The sequence below is a fragment of the Xiphias gladius genome, chromosome 18, assembly GCF_016859285.1.
Source record: "Xiphias gladius isolate SHS-SW01 ecotype Sanya breed wild chromosome 18, ASM1685928v1, whole genome shotgun sequence".
Lineage (NCBI taxonomy): Eukaryota > Metazoa > Chordata > Actinopteri > Istiophoriformes > Xiphiidae > Xiphias > Xiphias gladius.
Window position 1 is genome coordinate 22,865,577 of NC_053417.1, and position 24,961 is coordinate 22,890,537.

The following is a 24,961-nucleotide window of genomic DNA, read 5'->3' on the forward strand; positions in this document are numbered from 1 at the left end:
AAGGGTTTTTTGAGGATGGTGTGGCTCATCCTCTGACTCAGCTTCAAGTCACGCTTAAATATGTATCACTATGACAGGATTTGCCTGCATCGTCATTTTTACAGTGTATCATGATCATATGATCTGTGACTGACATTTGACAGACTCTGCCTTTGACATTCTTAGCCTACCATTGTTCGCCTACTGTAAGAGCATACGCATGTTACATGAGACTGTGATGTCAGACGTCCGCACCTCATCTGCCTACACATCTATGGCCAAAAAACACTTCCCACAATTACCCTTCAACCTCCCCCTACAAATTCAGTTATGAAGTATACTGTAAACCCCAAAAGCTAAATTAACATACTGACTGGGAAATACTTTTGAGTGGTTCGGTAAGTAGTGTAGCGGTGATATTCATTCTTCTGGTAAACGAGTGTGCGTGTTTATTTGCATGTGGATGTAGGCTGACATCAGCGAGACTTCGAGTCAAACTGCAACCATGTCAGTTGTGACAGAAGTCAGTGTTAATCTGGGAGCACATGTTTTCACTTTGCCTAACGCTCTGAATTGAGAACACTACGGCGGCGATCGCTTCTTGGGGCCGCTTGTTTTGTAGAGCAGTGTTTAGATCTGCCTCCGCAGGCGCAGGGTTTCATTTCGAGGCTTTGACATCACTTCCTTCCTGAGGAAAGGTCTGACAACACATCTTCCCGTGGGGGGGGGCGTGGAGCATCGCTTTCAGTGACTTAAACAGTAATGTCGTCTAACATCTTTGGTTGGTGGGTTGCGCAAACAGGGGGTCTGTATGGGTTTAGTGTGCAGTTGAGCCTGCTGAGTAACGACAGCCCACTTGGAAAGTACATGCAACAACACTGGTGCTTGGAAGTTCCACTCAGGCGTGTTAAATGTGAAGTGTCAAAGCAAATGAAGTGCAATTGATATATTTCGTGATGTGGTGATATTATATGTTTTAAAAGCTCAGCTGTAATTTTTCATGACCATCTACTTGATGACTGCTTATCGGTCTTAGGAAATGACCACCTGATTGGATGTGTAAAAAATTTCAAATGCTAATTTAAATTGGGCAATTACTGACTGCCGTAATTTTCAAAATACATTGTTCTTTTAATGAAACTTAGAATTTAAGCGGGATAAGTAGGAGTGAATTCGACATTGGAGGTCTCCATCTAGTGGCCTTGCTAAAAAAGAGAAAAGTATATTTTAGGGTCATTTAGGGACATTTCAGTTAATAAAACATTACAGGTGATTATCATGGAAAATGCAACAAAATTTTGAACATATATATTTTTATTCATATATATAATAAATTTCTATGTACAATTTATTCTTCTTTTGTAAAGAAACAAAATTAAAGAGAAAGCTTTGATTGCAAACAGTGTTTCATACTAAAGGGAGGGAGAGACAAAATGGAAAAGTGCTCATAAAACTAGTGTGTGTGTGTGTGTGTGTGTGTGTGTGTGTGTGTGTGTGTGTGTGTGTGTGTGTGTGTGTGTGTGTGTGTGCATGTGTGTTATTTCCCTCTTGTAACTATATTTTAGGTAGATACAACAGGGGTTTGCCGTTGTTTGGCAAGGATATCAGAGTCTGAAGGCCAGGATTCCCCTTGAAGTTACTTTGAAGTTTTAAAATGAGAAGTGTCTGATGATAACCATAGCGTGGCTATCATCACAGACAGCTTCTAAATATCCATCACACAATGTGCGGCTTTGGCTTTAATCTTACTGACTTTTATCGAAGCTCACACTCGCTACGAAGGAGACAACAATGATGCTCTCAGCAAACCGCTTTATCTCATGTCAACCCTTTGAGTTTGCTTTCACTGCTGCGGTGGATGTTCACTGTTTGCAATCCTGTTTGTAAGTTGATTTGCTTACTTAAAAGTGTTTAAACCAAAGTGTTAAGAGTGTCAGGGTTTAATCACTGACAGGAATAATGATACATTCGACAAAGCACAGCTAGGACAGTGGCAACTGGCCACTGATTCACAAAGGGGGGATGTCTGATTGTCTGTCAGTCAGCCGTAGTAGACAATGTATGACACCATTAATGCAACATGATCACATAAATAACATCACAAAAATCATCCAGTGTATGGATTCTTCCGTTAGAACACTGGCAAGAGGTAACCCCTCCCCCAATAATGGTAACACTCTGAAGAAAATGTCATAAAATTTCTTTTCTTTAAAGCAGTTGAGACAGTCATGCAATGTGCAGCCTAGTTAAGCTATAGGCTGGCTACAGGGCCTCCCTTATGTAGTTGAAGAAATCCACGGTTCATGAACTGATCAAGGTTAGCGTTTACTAGTTGGCAGGTAAGAGCCTAAATAAGCTGGTGGCGGTGCCACAGCGTAAAGGAAATGGGGCCACAAGTTTGGTGCAACGAGCTAAATTTTATCAGTACGCACAGATATGAGTCAGGAGATCCAGTCCAAGTTATAGGCCCAGAAGAAAGCTCTTAAGTGCGGGCTGTAGGTGTCGGTCTGGGTCTGGGGGATTGAGATCCAGGCCCAGTCAGCTTAAGGGTCTTGCAGAACAGAAATGATCCTACGTAGAGTACACACTCCCGAGAAAAGGTCTGCAGGGCAGCTTTAAAGAATCACCACACTGAATACACCTCACGTTTCACAAACTGTACACGTCACGTCAATACAAAAGAGGGTTTTCAGCCACAGAGGACCTGTGTTTTTATGTGTGAGAGGACTCCCTCCTGTTGTGCTCTCGCTGCCTGTAGTCCTTTGCGTGGACATCAGAGGGACAGAGAGATAGCAGGGGGGTAGGTAAAGGGCCAGTCAGTGTCTACATTCTGAACTTAGAAACAGTTAGAGGAAAAAGATTGGGATGAAAGAGAGGAGGGCTTGGGTGGATTAAGGGAAAAATAGTTTTGTGCTCGATGAGTTTTAAAGGCACTGTCCTGTCACATGATGTCAACAAAGAACTCACAGGGATTGCCCATAGCATGCTGGAAGGACTGGCGGCTGGCAGTGAGCTCGGGAGGAACGGCTGCCAACTCTCTCCCGGGAGGGGCTCCAGGGGGCGTGCTGCTGCTGACTGCGGTCTTGGGGGCCAGGCGGGCCAGACAATAAGGAGGAGGCAAGCCTGGGGGGCCGTAGGAGGAGGCATGGCTTCGCTCGCTCTGGGCACAGGAACCTGGCCCTTGCTGGGTAAACGGGGCGTGGCTGTAGGTGAAGGAGGGGTGGCTGTTCTGTGATTGAGAATGGCTCCTGTGTGACACACTGTGACTGAAATTTGATCGAGCGTGACTGTGACTGGAGACGGCATGGCTGTGATGGCTCATTTGGCTGGCGGATCTGTCGCCGCGCCTCCCTCCACGGATGCCAGGCTCTGATTCGCTGCATGTTGACCTTTGACCCTTCTCCTGTGGGGAGGAGCGTCTACCTTTTCCCGCGCTGGGGTTGGATCCACTGCTTCGGCTTCCTGTTGAGAGGAGGGGGGGCAACATTTTAGCTTGGCCTCCTCCGGTACAAGTACACTTAACAATAAATACCCAGTAAGCAGCTCCAACTCATCAGCTACAGCTGATTTAGAACCAGCTGGTTTTGCCACTGATTGACATGGAGGCAGAAGGTCACACATTAAACAAATATACTGTAAAAGCATGAACTGCTTCAGACATCATACATCAGACAACCTGGTATTAGGAGAAAGATAATCTCTTGTACAATATACAGTAAAATTTATCAATGTTATTGGATACATTGCTGTACTTTGTTTAAGGTGTGACTAGTTCTTTTCTTATGCAATCTACCAAGATTCAACAGTCAAGGGCAAACATGATCATCTCAAAGGTTTTTTTCCCCCAAGTTCCACCTGCGGCAACTCATCCCATGGGCTTCATCTGATGTTCATACAAACACTGAAACATTCACAGATTAGAAATATCAACATGATACACCTGCATCACATAGACACTGCTGCACAGCACTTTGTGGATAATACAGAATTATACAACAGATTTGAAGAAAGTTACCATATTCTCATTGTCGGTTTGGTTTTAAAAGTAGGTTAGTGTCATGTCTCAGTGGTGGCAATGCACACTGGTGGCATCATACTGATGGAGGTGTACCACACTGTTGTAAAATCAAACATTCCACACCTCCTCTTCTGCAATGAGCCCAACAGTACTGGGTAAAGTGGTGCATGATCGCCCTCTGTCAGTGGGAATGATAGCACAAGCCTTGGAGTGATCATCCTGCGTCATGCACCTCCCAGCACAGTACAAATGCATGCCCAGAGGTGCAGAGAGGGAGAATGGACTGTCAGGACAGTCACACACAGGATACGAACGGACGAAGGAAGACGCATGGGACGGCCGAAGGAAGAAAAACAAAAAAAAAAACCTTAAAGCTTCGGTATGATAAGTGGAGAATGTTGAGCACAAGAGAAAGAGAGGAGGAACAGAACAAGAATTGAGAGGATCAATGGAGAGACAGAGAAAGAAGAAAGAGAGCAGCAGAGGAGGAGAGGGGGTTAGCAGGCTTACCGGTTCCCCCAGTGTCCTGGGACTACCTCCTCCTTCAGTCTACCGTTGCCCAGCAGAAACAGAGGGAACAACAGAATTACACACACCTCCCACACTACCTAATGTACCCTCCTACATCTGGCCCATAACTTGGATTACACCCAATGCTGTTATTGGTCCTGTTCTTGTCACCCGACTAAAAAAAAAAAAAATCTTCACTTAATTCAGAAACTGCCTCTCAAAAATGCACACATGCACACATTCAAATAAGCAGGCAGCCACATCGTTACCTACGAAACACTTGTTTGGAAGTGCCAAAAGAAACAAAACTACAACTTTAATTCATAAAAAACACATCTCATGACTAGTCTTTGTCATCTCTGTCCATCCAAAGGTTGCTGATTACCCAACTGAAAGAATGACAACCAGCCGAAAGTAAGACATGACGATGTCTGGATGAATCGCTCAAAACAATGAAAATTAGACTAAGAGATGGTAACATGAAACTTATCTTTATCCGTCTGGACCTCCCTGGTTTCAAATGTATGCTACTGCCACATTGTCACAGCCACCCAATAAGGTATAAAACCCCCTTGTTCTCCACTCTCCCCCGATGCGGATATCAAAAACCATGCAGCAGCCACACAAAGCACTGTCACGTTTGGATTCAAAATGAAAACAAAAGATCTGTCGAGAACTGATGGAGAGGGATGGATTTGGTTATGATCATTTCAAGCTGGTGATCTGTAACCACATGGTTGATCAGATTGTCTTTTTGAGTACACACCCAGTACTGCAGAGCTGTCCGCTGCATGACTCAAGATGCTCATGATTGACCTTGACAATACAGGACGTGTTTTAGAATACACATAATTATATTGATAAAAATGCAGTCCAATGTCAACTTTCTGCTCAGTGAGCAAGAAAAGCTAACATTAGCATGAGTCAGAGATTTGTTAATACTGACATCATTTGTCAGGAATACTCAGGGATAATTTCATGTTGCGTGTTGAGTCAAATTATCACATTAATCAATGAAAGGCTAATGGAAAACTCAAGGGCCCGTCTTGCGCCTCCTTCACATTGCTCACCCTCGCTGTGCTGGCTGCCTGCGCTCCCACTGTGGAAACTGTGGCACGGGTCTGAGTATCCTGGCGGGAAGCTGGGGGGTGCGGAGGGAAAGGGAGGGTAGGGGAATGGCTGCCCGCCCAGGGGCCAGGGGTTGCTGGTGGGAGGGAGAGGTGCCAAAGTGTCCTGCTCCGAGCCTCCGCCACTGGATCCCTCATTTAAATTAAGTGATGCCATGTCTTATTGGAGAGGAAACAGAACCAGAGAGGGAGAGATTTAGTACAATCCTTCTATTCATAAAAAAAGCCACGCACATACAGATGCCATATTGACAAACTGAGAGAAGCCGCTGTACTTTGGCAGAGGTCCCCAAAGGTATAGTAGCACTGTTCGGAGAAGGTGATCTTGTTGACGGTGTGTCTAAGGTAGCCATGTTTCAGCAGACTGCTCGCATACTTCCTCGCATCACGCCGGTCCTTGAATCCTTCCACTCTTGAGTAAAGCCAGTCTACCACGTCAGCACCTGACACAGCAACAAACACACACACACACACACACACACACAGACATGTAGGCTCCTGCTCTAATGTTTTGAGCAGATGCTAAAAATACTGGTGATATGCACAAGAGCCACGGTGACCACAGTGGCTACAGTTAGACAAGCAGTACATTGTTGCAAGAACTTTGAATAAAGTTACTGCCATTAATGCCAAAACTATGTATGATACTTTTCGATCCTCACACTTTGATTTTTTTGGTTAAAAAAAAAACAACTAAAACTTGCTTGAATATGTTGCACTTGATTGGAAAAAAAAAATTTAGGTTAATGCTTCTTAGATTTAATCATTTTCAGAATATCTGTTTTAAATTTCGCATTTCTATTTTAACTTTGCGCTCTTTAGGAATTGCCAATTAACGCCTACATTTATTTATTCCTCTTTTTTGGATGTTAGTTTTAAAGAGTAACTGGGGCATTTATGTTCATACACGGCACCAAGGTTCAGTGCAGTATGCAAACAACACGGACTAGTGTATGTCTCCAGCCTACATGCATTATTCACAGTAAATTAGTCAAAAATAAATAAACTCAAACTCCCAGTTTTTGTCTACAAGAAACAAAGTGTTGCTTTTAGTTTTGTGCATGCACGCCCAGCTAAGCGTTTCTCACCAATCACAGCATTGGCGATGGTGATCTTCAGCCACATCCTGTCTCGAATCTCTAGGCCAGAGTCAGGCAACTGCATCACCTTGACAATGGTCGCCATGTCTGTTTTACTTGCAGATAGAGGCAAGTCATCAAACTCTGGGATGGGAGAAGAGTTTTGACACAATATTGACAAGCAGAACTTTTGAACGGTTTAAATGTTGTAAGGTTATCATAATTACTACAGAAAGGATGTTTCACGGTGTGACAGAGGCTGTGGATGGTTGTTTTTACCGTAGTGCGGGTAAGGTCCTGTCAGGGCGGTGGTGTGTGAAATCCAGGCTGCAGGGTCAATCGGTCTCACTGGTTCGGCTGAAAAATGATACAATTTGACCATCTTCCAGTTCAGCCTTTGGGACATGGCATCAGTTACACTGCTCCAAATGTAATACCAATAAGTCTGATCTGGTGAAGTATGTGTTTGCTATGGAGAGTTAGCTATGTATCCATGTGATTGCGAAAGAGCCCTAGTGTTTGTCTTACCACGAGGGATGGTGAAGTAGCTTCGTGGAGACGGGTCCCAACATTTGGCAACAGTAAGACTAATAGGACTGGAGAAGAATATATAAAAAATAAGTGTAAATAATGAATATAGAAAATAAAATATAAAGATATATGCTATGAATATAATATAAGTCTTTTAAAGACCAAAGACAAAGTTTGGTTTAGCCATAATAATGCAACAGACAGGAATGAACAGATTAGTGTCTACTAAACATTATCAACCGCATTACTTGGTACCACACAGCTGTCAAAAGTGTGAAATTGCTGACCTGTATCTGTCAGTTCTTCTGTTTCATGCTCATCTTATTGATCAGGTCACTGTTTTCAGTGGACTGTACTTACCACAAGTCAACGCAAGTCTACACCACAAGATAATCTGCATGTTCATACCCTAGAGCCTTAGTGTGTACAGTATTGTACGTACTGTAAAGGCTTGCTCTAAACTTGCATAACCAGCAGGTGAGCAAGGCAGGAAAGTAGATGATCTCAAAGTCACTAGGTTGATTTACCATAAGTCACAAAGAGAGGTCTGAAAAGTCACCAATTCTAGAAACATACATACAGTACGTTATGCTCTCAATCCGCAGCTGAGAGTTAAATAGCCGCAATTTGGTCCTGCAAGTTTAACGGTCTTACCCAGTTTTCGAGACAATCTCTCTGAGAATCCTCACAGCGTCGTCATTGCTCATATTCTCAAAGTTTACGTCATTCACCTGATTGACAGACAAAAAAAAAACCACATAAATTAATATATCAAATTACATACCTTAATTATACATTGTGTTTTCAGTACTGAATCATTACTTTGACGCTCTGCAGAGGACTAAAATGTGTTTATACACTGTGCACACATTAATCTCTGCTGTGCTCCTAGGGCTTCAGATGCCTGCAAATCCTAAAATACTTTGGGATACACAGTCAAAGTAAAAAATAAATTGTGAATGTTGTTGCAATAACAAGTTGAAATCAAGCATCGTGTGTTTTGTAGTGGGTGGAGACACAGCTCTGCCGCACGGAGATAAAAAGAGAGGCAATAACAGGAAGGAAAAGGAGAGGCAGAATTACAACTTTCACGGAAGAGCCTAGTAACGGAAGTGGTTTTGAATAATCTACAAAGCCACAGATAGAAATACAGTGATCTCTTTGTGTTCAGCTTTCACACTTAAAACAGTGGCAGCAGAGGTGTTAAAACACTGATATTTACACTGATATTTACCACAGAAATGCATGATGAAAAAAAAATTCCAAATGTTGAATGAGAATTTGTAAAACTGGAAACATCTGCTGGTGTACCTGGAGGAGCATGTCTCCAGGCTCTATTCTGCCGTCCGCAGCCACAGCTCCTCCCTTCATGATAGAGCCGATGTAGATGCCGCCATCGCCCCGGTCATTGCTCTGACCAACAATACTGATACCCAAAAAGTTGTACTTCTCTGTCAGGGAGAAAACAGGGAATGACTAAGAGCACAGTATCACATCTAACAAACATTCTAATAGTCATGCATATACAGTACATTAAAAATTATATATCAGATTCTGATATAAACATCATAGTCATGGAAGTATAAGGTATACCCATGTTGAGTGTGACGGTGATAATGTTGAGGCTCATAGTGGAGTCTGTGATACTGCTGAAGGATGAAGACTGGAAAAGCATGAAGGGGACACAATAAGTGAAGCGAAGTATAGTCAAAGTGGCATAACGTCTAGATCAATCAGCTCCCTCATCTGTTTCTCGCCCTCAATGTCAATTTCAATTTCAGCAGGGGCAGCAATGCGTCTCGGAGTTGCTCACCCGGTCGATCTTCGCCACTTTGTGCCTCCGTCTGCGGCGCTTGTGTCTGCGCATCAGCTGTGAAGAGGAGCTCTGTTCGGTGGAGCTGCTGAGTCTGAAATGCAGAAGGAGAGATGGATAATAATGATATAGAAAGGGTAGGATATTAGAATAAGAAGGGGGAAAAAAGTAAATAAAAGAAAATATTTGCAATACAACACTTTACTTTTTTTGATACCTGAGGTTTGCAGTGCTGTTAAGTGTTATTCTGATTGCAAACTGCATTTACAACATAATTTTTCATTGTCTGCAATTTGCTTTATTTTGCTTTTTTATTTTGAAAGAATCTGACAAACATGACATGTACTGTGCTGCTAATGGATATGTAAGTGAATATGATTCCCTTCTTGTTATTTAATGTAGATGTAGCCTGAATTGCTGAGGGTTCAGCCACAGCCAATGCAAAAATACATAATATGTCAAGCAAAAAAGTCTCAAAAATGATTGTAACCTACTACAACCTAAAAGTATCTGTGGCACTGAAGCAACACTTGAGAGAGTTTCAAGGAATAACACACACAGAAATAGCATTTACTGCAGACATACTGTATTGTATTAGGGGTTTCTGTTTTTTTTATTAACTGAAAAACAACAGATACAGTTTCAGAAACAAGCCAAAGCTATTGATTTAAGAGTGTGGATGTAGCCCAGATAAATTTTGATGTGAAGTAGTATGTTACCTGCTAGCATCCTCATCTTCTTCACTGTCAACAAATGAGCTGGACTCCAGCTCGCTGCTCATTACCGAGGCGCTGTCGTAACCCATGGCTGAGTCTCTCGCAGTGCGCTCCGATTTAGAGTGACCGTTGATGCGAGGGACTGGAGGGAGAAAGAGCAGAGCAGCAGTGAGTCAGACGGGAGGTCACACTGCTCGCTGTGGGGTCAGATCAGAATGAGAGGAAGCGACCGGGGTTTTTGTCCTCAATGAAAACATGAACTGAAAAGCAGAAGTGGGATTTCAATCACACCTCACATTAGATTGAGAGTGGTGGAATAACATAAATCATCAAAAATTACTCTGGTTTGAAAAAAAAAGGAATAATCATACAAAAATGAATGCAGCTATTTGACATTTATTTTCAATATAGTGCCTTTACTGTACACAGCTCTGCCTTAATTCACATCCTATCAGAAAGATAAGACAAAGCCGGGCCCCAAATAGCAAAATTCCCAGCAGAGTACGACCACCCTGTCCATCTCCATACATACATTGCCAGTGAGGTGGTGCTGTCTCAGGGTAACAGCGGATTGGTTGGAAAGGTCTCATAAGGCGGAGAGGGCGTGGCAGCCGGCGCATTTGCCAAGAGCAAGCAAAACATTCAAGCAGTGCGGGAGTTCCCATCGCGAGCTCCGCCCAGAAGGTGCTCTTCTGAAAGCTGAGCTACTGCACTCAGGCACTCAATCAGCAGAGGGACATGACATCCAATGAGATTATTCACTCAAACATATTTCCTCCCACGCTCCGATGACTGCCACACCAGAGAAAACAAGAAACACAAGTGTGCACGTTCAGCAAGTCAGACTGAAATCTGTGTCTTTGTGCTCTGCTCCGTCTGTGCTAGTCTTTCTCTAAAGCCCGGCCCGAGCCCCAGACGGTGTCTGCCAACTGGCCGGCTGCCGACGGGCTTCACAGCTTATCTACAATAGAATAGAATAATAATAAATTCAGCATAAAGATACTCTGTGAAGGGTGGCGAGTACGAAAACAAGAAGTGAGTACAGAGTTAGACATCATGTATTTCTGACCTTTTAAAAAGTTGTGTCATTTTAAAGCAAATAATTAACAGATAATGCACTCATCAGTTAAAAGTCGATGAAACAATTTAAATTGATAATTTCTCTACTGGTGGGTAACATTACATTACATAAACAACCTCACCCTGTATTTGCTTACAACAACGAAATAAAACTGTCTCTTCAATGCAAAACAAGAGCCCTCCTATTTTAACCAACTTTCGATAATCACCTTAGAATGATGGAAAAAATCACCTGCATTAAACTAACCACAAAATGAAGATCACCATTACATGTAAAGTCTTCAAATGTCAGATTCCACGGACATAGCACAACAGATCCCTCTCACCACAGACAACAGTGGGCTCTCATCCGATGCACAGAGAAATTGAGCTGAGAGTCAGGAGAAAGCATTGCCTCCTCCCTCCCTCCCGTGGCACGCAACTATAGAATGACTGGTAATCTGTCTCTGACCAATCAGATGATGGTGTTCTCCAAAACAGAGAGAGACAATATGGGATTTGAGATGATGCGCTGTCCTCTCCCATCACTGCCTAAGGTGTAAACACCAACAGGTTATTAAAAAACGAAATACTTGCATTGCAGCGGCAATGCATCACAAAACATGATTTTAAGAAACTTTATCATAACCGAGGACGGTTTTAAGTTCACCAGATGTTTTTGTGCTTTGTGTTAATACTTTAACACGAGGATAAGCGCTCTGGCTTAGCCATGTCTTCTTTGACCTCAACCTTGAAATCCCGGCAGCACTGAACAGCATAATGCTTAATGTAGTGGCTGTGCTTTTTTTTTTTTTGGTTTTCGTGTATTAAATGTTCTCTGCTACGGTGTTATTAGAGTCTTGTCTTACGACAGGTTAAGATCCACAGCACCTGGCGTCTTCGAAACCGATCATATCCCATAACTCCATACTGCCCTAAGGGTCTTACACCTGTTCACCCCTAAAATTTTCAACTGCTACATTATTCATCCACTCATTCCCAAACACTCCGGTGCGGACGGAAAATAACGAGGGATGTGTTTACCAGTGCTGCGCACTGTAAAACCGTGAGCATTCTACACAGAGACAGAATCACTTGAAGCGTGTGTATAAAGTGACAGGGGAATTCCTGCTGCTGCCTATGCTGCAGGCAGCGAGGTAAGGAGGCGGGGCCACTGGCTCCAACTTTATGTGCCTTTGCATTCTGGCCATGTGATTGTAAAAGCAAGCACTGAACCCAACTGAATTACATTTCATTGTGTCTCGCTTGCTAGATTTATGAGCCACGAAACTGCCGGTAGACCACAAGGGACACACCCAACTCCCCCAATGGTTTCATTTAATTAGAGATGACAAACTAACAGGCAAGGAGATACGAGATGAGGGAGACAGAGAAAGAGGGACCGCATGTGTGTGTCAGAGGGAGAGGAATACAGGAGTACGACAGAGGTGATCCTTAAGTAATTCTCTTTTTTCTGTCGTCTGTGAAATAGTGTCTGATTTGTGTTGAGGTCAGTAAGCACAGAGGAGGACTGAAGACAGATGCAAAGTTCATTAGACTTGAGGTATTTCCTCATCCCCCACTAAACAACAGATGTGCAATTGTCAGTTACCAACAGTGGATCTGACGTGGTGAGTGCCAAAAACATGTCCTGAGCCAAATCGAAATAAAAGCACTGTCACAAGATGCCCAGGACTTTGATCATGATGAAATCAATGGACGTGATTATGCAGTTATTCTGCTGGAATAAAGTTAAATCAGTTTCTAGCATGTGAGACAGTTACAGCTCTTCCTACAACCCCAACCTGATGCCGTACTCTGTGATACTAATTGCGCCACATAAATTAATGAGTATGTGGTTAATGAGCCTGGAGCGCAGGATACAAAGAGCCAGGCTTGCTGTGAAGAGAGGACGAGGGGAGGAGAGACAGAGAGAGAGACAACTGGCTTTGCTGTGAGTAAAAACAACAGCAGACTGTGAACATCAGAAGCTGCTTCTTTATTACTTCCTGCCATAAAACCAACTAATGTTGCCAAAATCTCTGTGTGGCAAGGACGGGACTAGAATGAAGCTGATATCTCAAAATATTACCGGTTTGATTATGCTGATAACAAAACACACCTTTTCCTGCAGCACCAGCATACACTGTTCTCTGTTGTGAACAGTGCAGACATGTGATGCCGCCTGTCAGGCTCTCATATTAAAAATAGAGGCTGTAAAGCAGGCAGGGCAGTACTTCTGAAGGATCAGGGGAAAAGCACTCCTCCTCCAACCAAAGTGAAATTGATAGAATATGTTTCAGTCAAATGCCAAAACAATGAAACAGATATGTTCGCGCTCGATAACGGTTCTCAGGGACTTTTAAGATCAAGATCCTAACAATTTCATTTCCAGGCAGACTGTGAATAGCAGGATTTATATCTTAACAATAGCTGAAACGGATATTTTCTGCTATTTTGCAAAACACCAGTGTCCACTGACACGGTCCTTGTACAAGATTGTACTGTGACCACCAAGTGGAAAACAGCCGGTGAACTTGTTCACTTCTTGCTTTCTTTACTCTTCTGAGAATTTGGATATCTGTGTTTCTTGGTCTGATATATCTAAAGTTCACCACACACCATGGGATCCCTAAGTACATTTTCATACATGTCTATTTTTTCCCCTTTTTTTTTTTTTTTTTTAGGGGATGAGAGACGTGTGCAGAGTAGGAATTTTAAGTGTTGGGTAAGAGGCACTGAAATGGAGTAACTTCGAAAGGACAGGATAATTGCATTTTAAGGATCCATCTGTTCCTAGCTGATAATACTCACGCTCAGTTTCTCGAACTCTCCTCCGCGCGCGCTCTCTCTCTCGCTCCCTGCGGTGGCTCAGGAGAGACTCTGTGCCCGTCTCGGTGTCCAGGCCATCTCGACTGCTCACCGCATTGGCGCTGCAACACACACATCAGAAAACTTCAGTTAGATTCATGATGATGTACAAAACGCACATTCTGTCTCTCTCACAGAAAGTCTTTCAAATTAACTCTCTAGCCAGCCTGTGACCAACACTCCTGAAACACAATCCCCAGCTACAATATACTTCTTTCTGTCAGAATATCAGTTTGCCTGCCATTCAGCTTAGGGAAATATGGAGCTCATATTATGGCTCCGTTTCACATTCGATCCTTTGGCCAAAATAGCAGTTTCATTGTTCTACGGTATGTGATGTGTTTTTCACTAAGTGTCATTAATGACCAGATACCCTGAGAGGGAGCCATTCTGGACAACACTTGCATTAATGAGACCTATTGAAAGCCCAGATGGTGCTTGAAGCATGATTGGGGGAGAGACAGAGAGGGGAGAACGACAGATCGCATAAAAAAGCGAGAAGTGGTAGATCAGGTATGGGCTGAGCAATAAGCCGGCCTGTGAACTTGGGTTCTGAGAGGAGTCTGGGGGTTCTGGAGGGGCTGGAGGGCAGATTGTTATTCTGTCAGAGGGCTGGGGACGCTGTGGCCTCAGGCACCAGGGTTAAGGGGACTTACACAGCTAGCAGGCACCTAGGAAACCTGAGGCTGGTGAGAACGCTATGCAATCCTGTCAGTCTGTCACACACACTTAGACATGTGTGCAACATGTACCTTGAACCTGCATAGATAATCACGCTTGCCTTCATGCATTCATGCGCACTCATTCACGCTCAAATGCCAGTGCTCCTATGTAAACAGTGTCATATTCATATTGTATAAACAGAACAAAATAGGGTTTAAAATAAATTCATCATCCTGGAGTGGTTTAAAAAAATGTTCTCAAACACCTCAGTGGCAATGTGTGCATGATCAATGCAAATTAAAAACAGCACAGCAGACAGAATGCTGTGTCTGCTGTGTTCACTCAGCGGGATAAAGTGTTCAACGAGGCATGCTTACACACTTCTGCTACGGAGTACTAATGGGTGCACCTGGGCCAGGCTACGCCAGAACAGGTCGGCGCATGTATGCAAATATCACTGAAGATGCATAGTTTGAATGCATTTCTATTGATAGTGACTGGGAAACTGCGCTGATTGATGTGGTGGTGACTGCCTCTCCGTCAGGCTGTCAATGGCTGTCGACCAGCAGAGCGGCCGGTCTGCTGATCGGGGCGGGAGATTATCCAAGGCGCTAGGCTGCAGCTGTGAACCAATGAACACCACCACCACCCCCTTTCATTGCTGCCAATCCGCCCCCCCCCCCTCCTTGGGAAACAGAGATGGGTGCTTTTAATGTCAGTTGATCCGGATTACCAGGCAGAAGCACATCAGTTGAGTCCACTCTCAGCCCAAAACACCTATTCTGTGTGCTCATCAAATAGAGCCATTCATGCCGGCAAACACATGAAATGCATGAATAAAGCACAAAGAGAAAATGAAGCGGTAATAATATTCTAGCTATTTATTCTAGAGCAGTAAAAGGTGGAAGTCTGAATTCATTTCAGAAAGAGAGAAGGTTCGCTATAGGAAATCCACCACGCTGTTTGTCTGAAAGAAAGGCCTGCCTGTCTGACACGAAGAGGGAAACAGAAAGAGAGAGTGAGGGAGGGGGGGGGGAAATGACGTGGGGGTAAGGGAACTGGCACACTTTTGTTGCACTCCACAAGGTGGCAGTAGTCCTAGTGAGAGCAGGCCGGGAACAATAAAATCATCAGGAGAGCTGACAGCCAAACAGCAGGGAGCAGCCCATAGAGGGCAAAAGCGAGCTGAGATGTCAAACACTGGATAAAGAGATACACTTGACAGATTGCTTGTTCTCAATATAGAGCCCCAGCCATATTGCGCCAGTGCTGTAATGGCAACAACTCTCGCCCCCACTGCCCCCGGCCCTTACAGCTATATTTATCTTGGGACTTCTCCTTAGCAAGTGCAGTGATATTCTTTAATTTACCAGTTTGAAGTCAAAGTCAGGGCTCAGGTAACTGTAATCCGGCTCTCGAAAAAAAATCTCCATTTTGGAGCTTTTAGGCACCAATGTCTTTTAAAACCACATATGCCTTTATAACCGAGTATGGATGAATGCTCTGAGTGACTGAATACAATGGGCCTCACTCAGTGCCAGTATTTGCCTGAAGATGTTTATGCTTTGAAGGCTATTTCAAGAATCCGCGGCACTGGCTGCATATGCATCATATTTACGTAGATGAGGGGACTCACGCCAAACTTCGTGGTTGAGTGGACGGGAGGGAACATACACACAAGTGGGAAAACCACTCTCACTCATGCATGTTACCACTCTCAACCTTTCGCACATGCCATATTCACACACAGGCGTACAGACCACCTACACCTACCATATGAGCCTTGTGATTAATCTCTCTGATGAGCAATCCACATTCTGATGAGCACAAATGGCATGCTGTGAAATAAAAAGGTCACCCGGTGCACAGGATTTCGTTCTTGAATGCATCTGCCTACATGCATAAGTGTGTGTAATTGTGCATACATGACAAGCGGTAATCAGCCTACTTACTGGAAGGAGGGGGGGCGTGAGTCTCCGATGCCCCCGGTCCTCTCAAGAGGAGGGGGCAGTTCTGGATGGCTCTCTGTGCACTGCGATCCTCCATCAGAATGGGCACTCTCTGCCAGGACCAGCTGAGAGAGATAAGATGAAGCAAAGGAAACATTCATTTTGGATCAGACATATTCAGCTCTGAGAGAAAAACCAACAATAATAAATATTTTTTTTGATTGATATAGGTCCCATAGTGTGGAGGGGGAAGATCAAAAACAACCTCAGTGATGTTGGTACCACAGAGACAGGTACATCTAGTGCATGAGGAAAGGCTACGAAATGAGATGCAGAGCAGGGGCCTAGAGATGACTGGTGGCTTCGCATAAACAACTTGAGAAACACAGCAAGCGACACGGAAACTTAAAAGACCAGACTGCTTTTACGAAGTTGAGTGTCAGTACAAAGGATGATGTACAATGACCCTTAGATATAGCTGCTCTCCTTTCATCTGAGCCAGAATAATGAAGGTTAAAGCAGGCAGCCGTGGAAAGACTAACGACTGTATGGGCCATGATTATTCTAATGCAAGCTTGGGGATTCGCAGGTGTCACTATGGTGTCGCTAGATTCGTAAATGAACCCCGTTGGCTGCTTTTTCAAAGACTGAAATTATCTCTGCAGTTTCCATCACCTTCGGTGTCTGGGTTCTGTGCCCGGTTTTCTGTACAGAACACACTAAGAATGCTCCGGTCCTTGGTTCTCCAGATTTATGGACAACTGCTTTATATATCAATAGCTTCTTTCAGTGTTTAACAGTATTATTACGTAAAAATACCTCCCTACTTTTAAGGATGCACCGATGCGACTTTTTCTCTCTGATACTGATTACTGATACGATACCAGTGGCCCTGTTTTTCTCAAATTTAAATTACGTATAACGCAATGTGTGGGGCTCATCGGATTATTTTATGTAAGGTAACGCGTGACCAGGTATTACTGTAGAGCTGTGAACTGCCTGCTGCGACTTAATAAATGTAACTGATACTGATTTTAAAAAGAAAAAAATTATGATCCGCGTACAGTAATATGGTTACTATGGGATCTGATATCAATACATTGGATCGGGTTGATGCCTCCCTATGCTACATGAAGGTTGGACAAAGGTGCCATATGATTTGTTAATTTCCATTCTTTAATTGTAAATTATATAATAAAGTTTCACCACATAAAAACTTAGGCAACGTTTACATTAACTACATTTTCATATTTGTTTCAAACATATAAAAATTGCAGAAACAAAACAGCACATATCCAAATCACCATATCAAAAGCCCTGTTAGTAAACACCCTGTTATGCCGTGCTTAGATTGGTGAAATAATATCTCACGCCTGACATAAGTTTCAACCAGTCAGAAATAACAACTGTCAGATTAAGCGATGTACAGATTTGTCACTGTAGATGGATCCAATACTAATTACTTCGTAGGTTGCCTATATAACATTATCAAGCAATGCTACTTATTGGGCACTTCATGTGCAAAATTTGAATTTAACAACATCTCTGTGAATTACCTGTAATGAACAGGTACAACCATGAAAAAAAAAAATCTCTTTATTAAAAGGGTGCCCACGGGTGTAGAGTATAGAATAATCCTGCTGGACTAAATGTGAATGAAACATAAAGATGCATAAACTTGGGGTAACTGGCTGTTGAGCAGCAGTGCGGCACAGTGAGACCACATTTAAGCACATGTACAGGCTTCGAGCGCTGTTGTTAGATAGTATCGCCAACGCTTAAACGACGCTGAGCAAGACAGTCCCTCACAACTCTATAGCCACCACTGTGTGGCTGATTCTGACCTGTGACCTCCCCTGTGGAAGAAGGCAAGGAAAATAATTAATTTCCCCACAGAGATCAATTAAGCATAATATTTATATGCTAGATTGTTAAAAAAAAAAAAAACAGACGAAAGCCATCGAGTAGAATAAATGGACAGCCTATCAAACTAATTTCTACATCCTTGCTCTTAGTCTACCATCAACATTTGCAATAAAGCAAGACCTTGTGTCACCTATAACTGAAAAATGATTAAGATGTAGATGCTCCTCTAACATGACAGATTGATTTGATTTCAAATAGTGAAACCTGGTCTCACGGCTCTGTTTATCTTCTATAATTAAAAAACACTATAAATCTCCAGAAGTCAACAGAATAACTTCCATCAGAGAGGTTACGCTAGTTGGTATGATTTCTTGTTTTAGTATCAAACTCTCTGATTGTATTCTGTAACAGTGGCTACATTTAATATCAAAAGGAATCACTCACACCTATACAATGCAGCCGAACAGTGAGCTCAAGGTGAAGAGCGTTTAAAAAGCTCTGTGGAGGCGTTACATGGCTACATTTACATGATCCACGAGTGCTCCGCATATCTTTGGTTAGAGCTGAGGCTGCACAACCAGGCAAGCAGCCAGGAGAGAGGGGCGCCACGGGTGCACAATCCATCTCACTTACCCAGGACACTACTCTCCCGTTGAAGCAGGGCAGCTTGGCGTTGTCATCGGAAATCTCTTCTTTGACAACCCTGGGGAACAGACAGACAGACACAGTCAGGCTAGGCTAGCGGGAGAAGGACACGGAGTCAGCTCAACAAAACAACACAGCACAGCCTGGAGACACCTCCCTTCCCAGCATAGCTGACACATAACTGAGAGACATTCACGCTTTCTAAGTCACTTTTTCCACATGCCTTTCAACCGGCTTTGCACCTTTGCTAGTATAGGTAAGCTCAATGAGCTCAGTGATTTATGGACATCTTGGCTGTCCGTCAAGTTACACTAAGCACAATAATATGATAAGGGCTGTCAAGGCGCTCAACCTGGCAAGGATAGGGCCATAAAACACTAATGAATGGGTCTAACAGTAAACTTGCAAAGGGGTGCGTGTTTCTCAGTGATCCACTGAAGATAGATAGAGAGATAGGTGGATAGGTAGGTAGGTAGGTAGACAGATGTGTAGTGTTGTGTGTGTGTTTTGGGGTAGTAAAAGCCTCATAGCTGCGAAAACAGGGCGTCAAGGCACAGGAGCGTGTATTAATAGAGTGATCTAGTGCGTGAGCCTCCCTCAGTGAGTTCGGCTTTGGCTGTAAATTCCCCACAAAAATACCTCCCGGTTGCCCTTTGACCTGCTGGGGCACAGTTCAGCAGCAAGCAGTCACCACACCTGCTAGACTCGTGTCACATAGATCAAGCCCGAAGCTTGCTGAGGGGTAGGAGATGAGCTGGCTTAACACCTTACACACTGACACACACATGGGGCTGAAACATCCTGATATATTTACCACTTTCCATTATAATTCCCTGTATGTCTTTGTGTATGTTGTTTGTTTTTTTTGCAAAGGGTTTTCTCAGAAAATTGTATGACCAAGCATATCTGAAACTCTGTGGAGATCTCATATTAGCTTCTTGGCTTTGAAAATAGTACATGAAAAGGGAGAGGCACGACTTGAGAGCAGCAGGAAACCCTAAGAAGATTTTACGCAGGGGTGTCTCTGACAGCGACTTTACAGCTTTTTTTTTTCCACTTCTTGTTTGCCAGAACTTCCCTGTTACTGAAATGATTAGCCAAGCCAGTTTTGTTTTTGTGTGCGCTGCTGCTGTGGGAGCTGCATTGCTGGGAGTGGTGGACGGAGATAACGTAGCCTTGTGGCTGGAACTGACGACCACAGAGTCTGCTGCTGTGGCCTGTTCCACCTCAGGGAGGAAAAGGGAGGGAGGCAAGGGCTGACTCTGCTGGCCGCTTGCTAGGTAGGAAGTGTTTGCATCCTCTCTCTCAAGCTGCATGACCAGCTGTAAGGTGACTTGTGAGGATGTGGGAGTGGCAGATGAAATATCAGCGACGCTTCTTCTTCCCGCTGTCTGACTGAAGTAAGGCTGCCTGTTCCACTCACAAAGTTCACCAATGTAACTGTATTTTAAGATTTCTGACCGAACCGGCACGCAAAATACATCTCTCAAACATGTCTCTGTCTGTTGAAAGAGCTGAAACCAAAAAGAACCAGGGAAAAACTCCAACTATAACAGATGACGTCTTTAACGTGAGGTGAAATGCCCTTGGCCTGCCGCCTCCTCAGCCTCCATCTGATATTAGGAGCGTGTTATTGTCAGTTCCACTCCTGAACGCTTAACAAGCACAGACACACAAACACACACCCGCAAACAAACCATAAGCCCTGTTTAGAGGAGCATGTGTCTGGTGTGGGCTGCTGTCACAGTTCTGACTTCCTGGACTTGACAGCTTAAATAGGTCTTAACAGATTTCGCAGGATAGTGACACAAGATTTACCCTGGTGATCGCTGAATATTCCACTGCTGGGGATATTTGTGTAGCTGGGGAAGATTAGACGTGTTTGTTTTTGCTGCGAGACACAGAGGAGGGCTGGGTAGTTACAGCCTAAACCAGAAACCAGGGGCAGGAGAAGCCTGCCAGGAGAAACTGGCCATGAGTCCAAGGGCTTCGGTGGGCTGATGCTAATGATACTATAAACAGGGAAGCAAAATATTTGTAGTCAAATAAGATTGTGAATAGATAGACTTCAATACGACACTGAGTCTGACTGAGTAAACAGCTCGATAAAACTTTGTATGTAGAAAACACTTTATAATAGCATGCATACTGTTGATGGTTCATTTAATACTGTAATCCTGTGGTTTTCACAGCACCATAATAACAAAGTTCAGATGTTTAAGTTGTTTTCTATCCATAATTTCACTATAAGACAAATATTGTACTGTCACTATCACAGCAAGGGCATTTTGTTAGTGCCATGAGACTCAAGTGGAATATAACCTTCAATTCTGTCACAATCCTCAAACAACAAAAACAAGTGAGGTGAAGCAGGAGTTCTTTTGTGCAAAAAGCTGCAGATTTTTGTCCTCTAACTACACGGGGCTTAGCATCACTTCCTCGGCAGAAGAAAGATCCCCCTTCCAGCTCCTATATTCCGAGACACAGACAAGACTGTTTCTTTCAGACCTTCAGCTTGGCTGCTTCCTCAGCTCCACAGTGCCTCTGTGACTTGCATTATAGTGAGCTCTCAAACCCACTCACCACCAATGGCAATGACAAAACGCCATATCATCACCTTGAAGTCTCCGAAAAAAGCCAAGAGGGCTCCATCAAAACAACCCGGCCTCCATTAGCCTCCTGTCTTATGAATATTGATGAATGAATGCAAAAAATGACAAAAACTGACAACGGCTCGTGTATGAAATGTGCACAAAGAAACGTTGATCGTTTAATTTTCTTTGCTCTGTTGTGTGAACGGAAAATGCCACAGCCCACGGTTACACTGACTCCAGAGGGAACTGAAATGGCATGTTCACTGCAGTAAGCTGAGGCGTTCTGGGGGCAAACCGTTTATCAAATTTGTGTGGCCATTGCTTAAAGAGCTGACATGGCCAGCACAAATGTAGTTCAGCAATCCCATAAGAAAATGGCTGGTTTTTCCTGCACGGCAGGGGGTCTACTACAGAGGACCTTGCACTGACTGCTCATTTACATTTCAAACGCCGTCTATAACTGCAAGGGATTTGATGTTTTCCCTCTCTGCTCAGCAGTCTTATTCCTCCCCAGCTAATTCTCCATCAGCCATACTGTCTGTGTGCATGCATCACAGCCAGCATGGCTACCACAAAGCACTGCTATCCTCTGTGCCTTTGACTGGGTTTGCTTCCATACTGTGCCAGTACCATACGGCACTCGCAGAGCCTGAATATTCAACCTTAACTCAAAGGCAGGAACGCTCATGAAGCTGCCTTCATCAACTGTGTATAACGGCCCTGTGTGAAAACAGTTGTGTGGCAATGTCCGATTCACGGCCGAATTTAACATGCTTTGTTGATGCACATGCCGGAGCCAGTTGGCCTACTGTAGCGGTGTGTTCAGCGACATGGAGCCACGTCTCCATGTGGTGAAAGCAAACACGCTTTGTTTGTTTCCATAATCTGCCTGTCGATCACCTGAGGCCCAGCGAGCAGCCCGGCCTGCAGTGCAAGGGAGGCAGGAAGCCGGGGCTGGGGACAAAGCGGCGCACCAAGCCTAGCCTGCCACCAGGAAGAGCCAGTTTCCCTCACAAGGTCAGGCTGCAGTGGAAATGTATGACGTTTGGCTCTATAGACACTGCCTGCCTCTGCATTTCCTCCAATCGCGTTTGCGATTACAGCGCTAGATACTAATGTGTGTGGGCCCATGTATGACTGTTCAGACTGGAATGAGAAACAGGCACTGACACAAATATGTCATTCTCGGCAAAGGCCTGATAAAAGTAGATCTCACTGACCAAGAGAGCTGAGGAGCTGTGTAGACCTCGTGTGACTCCTGAAAATCAGGACGGGATTACAAAGGGAGGAGCAGCGAGTGAAAAGAAAAAAGGAAGAGGGAGGAAACACTTCTATTAATTACAATGTCCAGCATCCAGTGGATAGCGGGGGTAGCTCCTATGCCTTTCTGGGGCAGAATTCACTGTGAAAAATAACATTTTCAATAATATTCCATATTTTCCTTATAAAAAACTTCTTTTAACACGACACGTCGTGCGGCATTAGAAATCCTCCAGTCTGGCTCCACAACTGATGCTGCGACATAAGAAAAGTAGTAAGATCTTGCCCGTGATCAACCAACTCCTTTCTCTCCCTCCCGACCACAGTAAATTTCGATAGCGCTTATTACACGTCCTACCTGACTGAATGGCCAGTGGACTGTGAGATACGACGGGATGAGATGTCAAACTAGTGCCCCTTCAGCGGGCATTATTTAACCTACATGCACAGCCAGTCTTCTTGAAACCTTTGGTGCCACACTCACTGTAATAACCCAGCGTGTATTGGAACAATTGTTAGAGAACCTAGAAAAACAGGGTTATGAGGATGTAGTACTGTTTGGCAGATCTCCTCCTCTGGGGCAGCTACTGTGAATGCAAACATTGATTACATGACTGCACATCCAATAGTCGCAATCGCTGGCTTGTGGCAGTCCTATGCCCCCCGGGGATTCCCCCGCAGTCCATTATGCGTGAGCTTGTGCGTCTCCATTAAGGAAGACAACTTCCCAGTCTATCAGAAAACGGATGAAAATGCCGTGGTCTTTTTTTTGACACGGTCACTTCTTATGCTCCGTGCTGAACATCGCATGCTCCGATAACCGGGCACAGGGGAAACCAAAACAAAACAATACGAAACCCGAGAACCCGAACATGTGGACTCTCCGTCAACATTGCTACTGACATTTATGTTCCACCTGGTTAATACGGTCACATTGCCATCCGGCCGTGCGACCCACTCCGGGGCGCAGGGAGTCTGGCTCCGTGTGGGGGGACATGCGGGGCTGCGTCATCGGGTCCCTTGGACCGATCTGGTCCCACTTCACACACCCGTGTGTCGGGACAGCCCGCGATAGCGAGCAGGTGCCAGGAGCCTGGAAAACGGACAGGGCACCGCAGTTCGCACACATGTAACAGCGTGTTGCAGCCGGCGTCGTCTGCTGTTGCCTATTCCGGCCTGCGACGAGCTGTTTGGACGCACACGCTGCAATAGTAAATGGCTAGTGAGCCGGACGAACGGGCTAATAATAATAATAATCAAGCGTCAGTGGCCACTCACCCAAAATCCTGGTCCATCGATTTGAAGAAGAATTTGTAGCTATTGACCGGCCGGTTGTTGAGGACATTTTTAAAATCCGCTAGGGTGACTTTCTCGGGCGAAACGGACAGTTTGACCAGATAAGGAGTCTCCTCCTCGTCTATATGATATATTATTTTAGTCTCCGCCATGAGAGTAAGGGGAGGACAATCATTGACACGGCAAAGGAACAAGGGCTGGCGGCGCAGTAAACAGGCCTGCTACGTTACCAGTTACCCGGAGAATAACATAACAGCATTCCCTAATACACAAACCCGCGCAACCCACGGTGGAAAACGAGGCTCCGTGTCTCTGACGAACGCAGCGAAAATCCAGGCATAATCGCGTTATGAGCGCCCGTGTTCCTGCTCCAGTGTGAGTCGGTACGGTGGCTCTCTCGGCACTAAAACAGGAAGGGACAGTCCACATCCTTGCGATATGGAGTTGGGAATATTGCTATTGCTATTTTTTTCACAGGCCAATCGGCAAGACGGTGCTGTCATCTAGCGGCGTGCCGGGGCTGTGCGCGGGCCCGCATGGCCGCCCTGCGCGAGGCGCTCCTACTGTACGGCGCGCTGTACGGGACACGGCGGTGGAACAAAAGAGGCGGCGGACCGGCCCTGTGGGGTCCGGACGCCGTCCTCTCCGCATCGCTCTCGCCGCTGCGGACTGCGTCGAGCGGCGGGACCTCGACTCACGCGTGAAGTCGATTCAGTCCAATTCATTTTAGACTATTTAAAAAAAAAAAAAACAACAACAACAAAAAAAACGCGTTGTCTGAAATGTATGGCGGCCTATTGTGGATAAATGGCCCAAATGGCTGATACATACGATACATACAACATACAAATCCTCAAATTAAAAATCCCATAAAACAATCGAAAATATATTTTAGCATATAGCATTTTTTTTTTTTTTACATCAGCATTATTATGAGATACTTAGGGAAAAGCAGGGGAAAAAAATCTGCACTAACCTCACTGAT

The 24,961-nt window shown here is 44.4% G+C and overlaps 1 protein-coding gene across 1 annotated transcript; it reads right to left on the bottom strand.

The window, feature by feature from the left end:
• Positions 1 to 1,324: 1,324 nt before the first annotated feature.
• On the bottom strand, positions 1,325 to 24,402 carry LOC120803573 (segment polarity protein dishevelled homolog DVL-1-like). Its single transcript, XM_040152167.1, has 15 exons — positions 23,959 to 24,402; positions 18,815 to 18,884; positions 16,319 to 16,440; positions 13,647 to 13,765; positions 9,777 to 9,915; positions 9,058 to 9,151; positions 8,838 to 8,907; positions 8,556 to 8,695; positions 7,899 to 7,975; positions 7,242 to 7,309; positions 6,993 to 7,070; positions 6,723 to 6,857; positions 5,910 to 6,077; positions 5,578 to 5,793; positions 1,325 to 3,441 (listed from the first exon to the last, which is right to left on the bottom strand). The coding sequence occupies exons 1-15, from the start codon at positions 24,126 to 24,128 to the stop codon at positions 2,921 to 2,923; spliced, it is 2,187 nt and encodes a 728-aa protein (XP_040008101.1). The 5' UTR covers positions 24,129 to 24,402; the 3' UTR covers positions 1,325 to 2,920.
• Between the last annotated feature and the right edge of the window lie 559 nt (positions 24,403 to 24,961).

Coding starts and splice junctions, on each gene's coding strand:
- LOC120803573 (XM_040152167.1), bottom strand. CDS start 24,128: ATGGCGGAGACTAAAATAATATATCATATAGACGAGGAGGAGACTCCT. Junction 7,310..7,898: donor GAGATTGTCTCGAAAACTGG/GTAAGACCGTTA, acceptor ATTCTTCTCCAG/TCCTATTAGTCTTACTGTTG. Junction 6,078..6,722: donor CATCGCCAATGCTGTGATTG/GTGAGAAACGCT, acceptor TTGCTGTGTCAG/GTGCTGACGTGGTAGACTGG.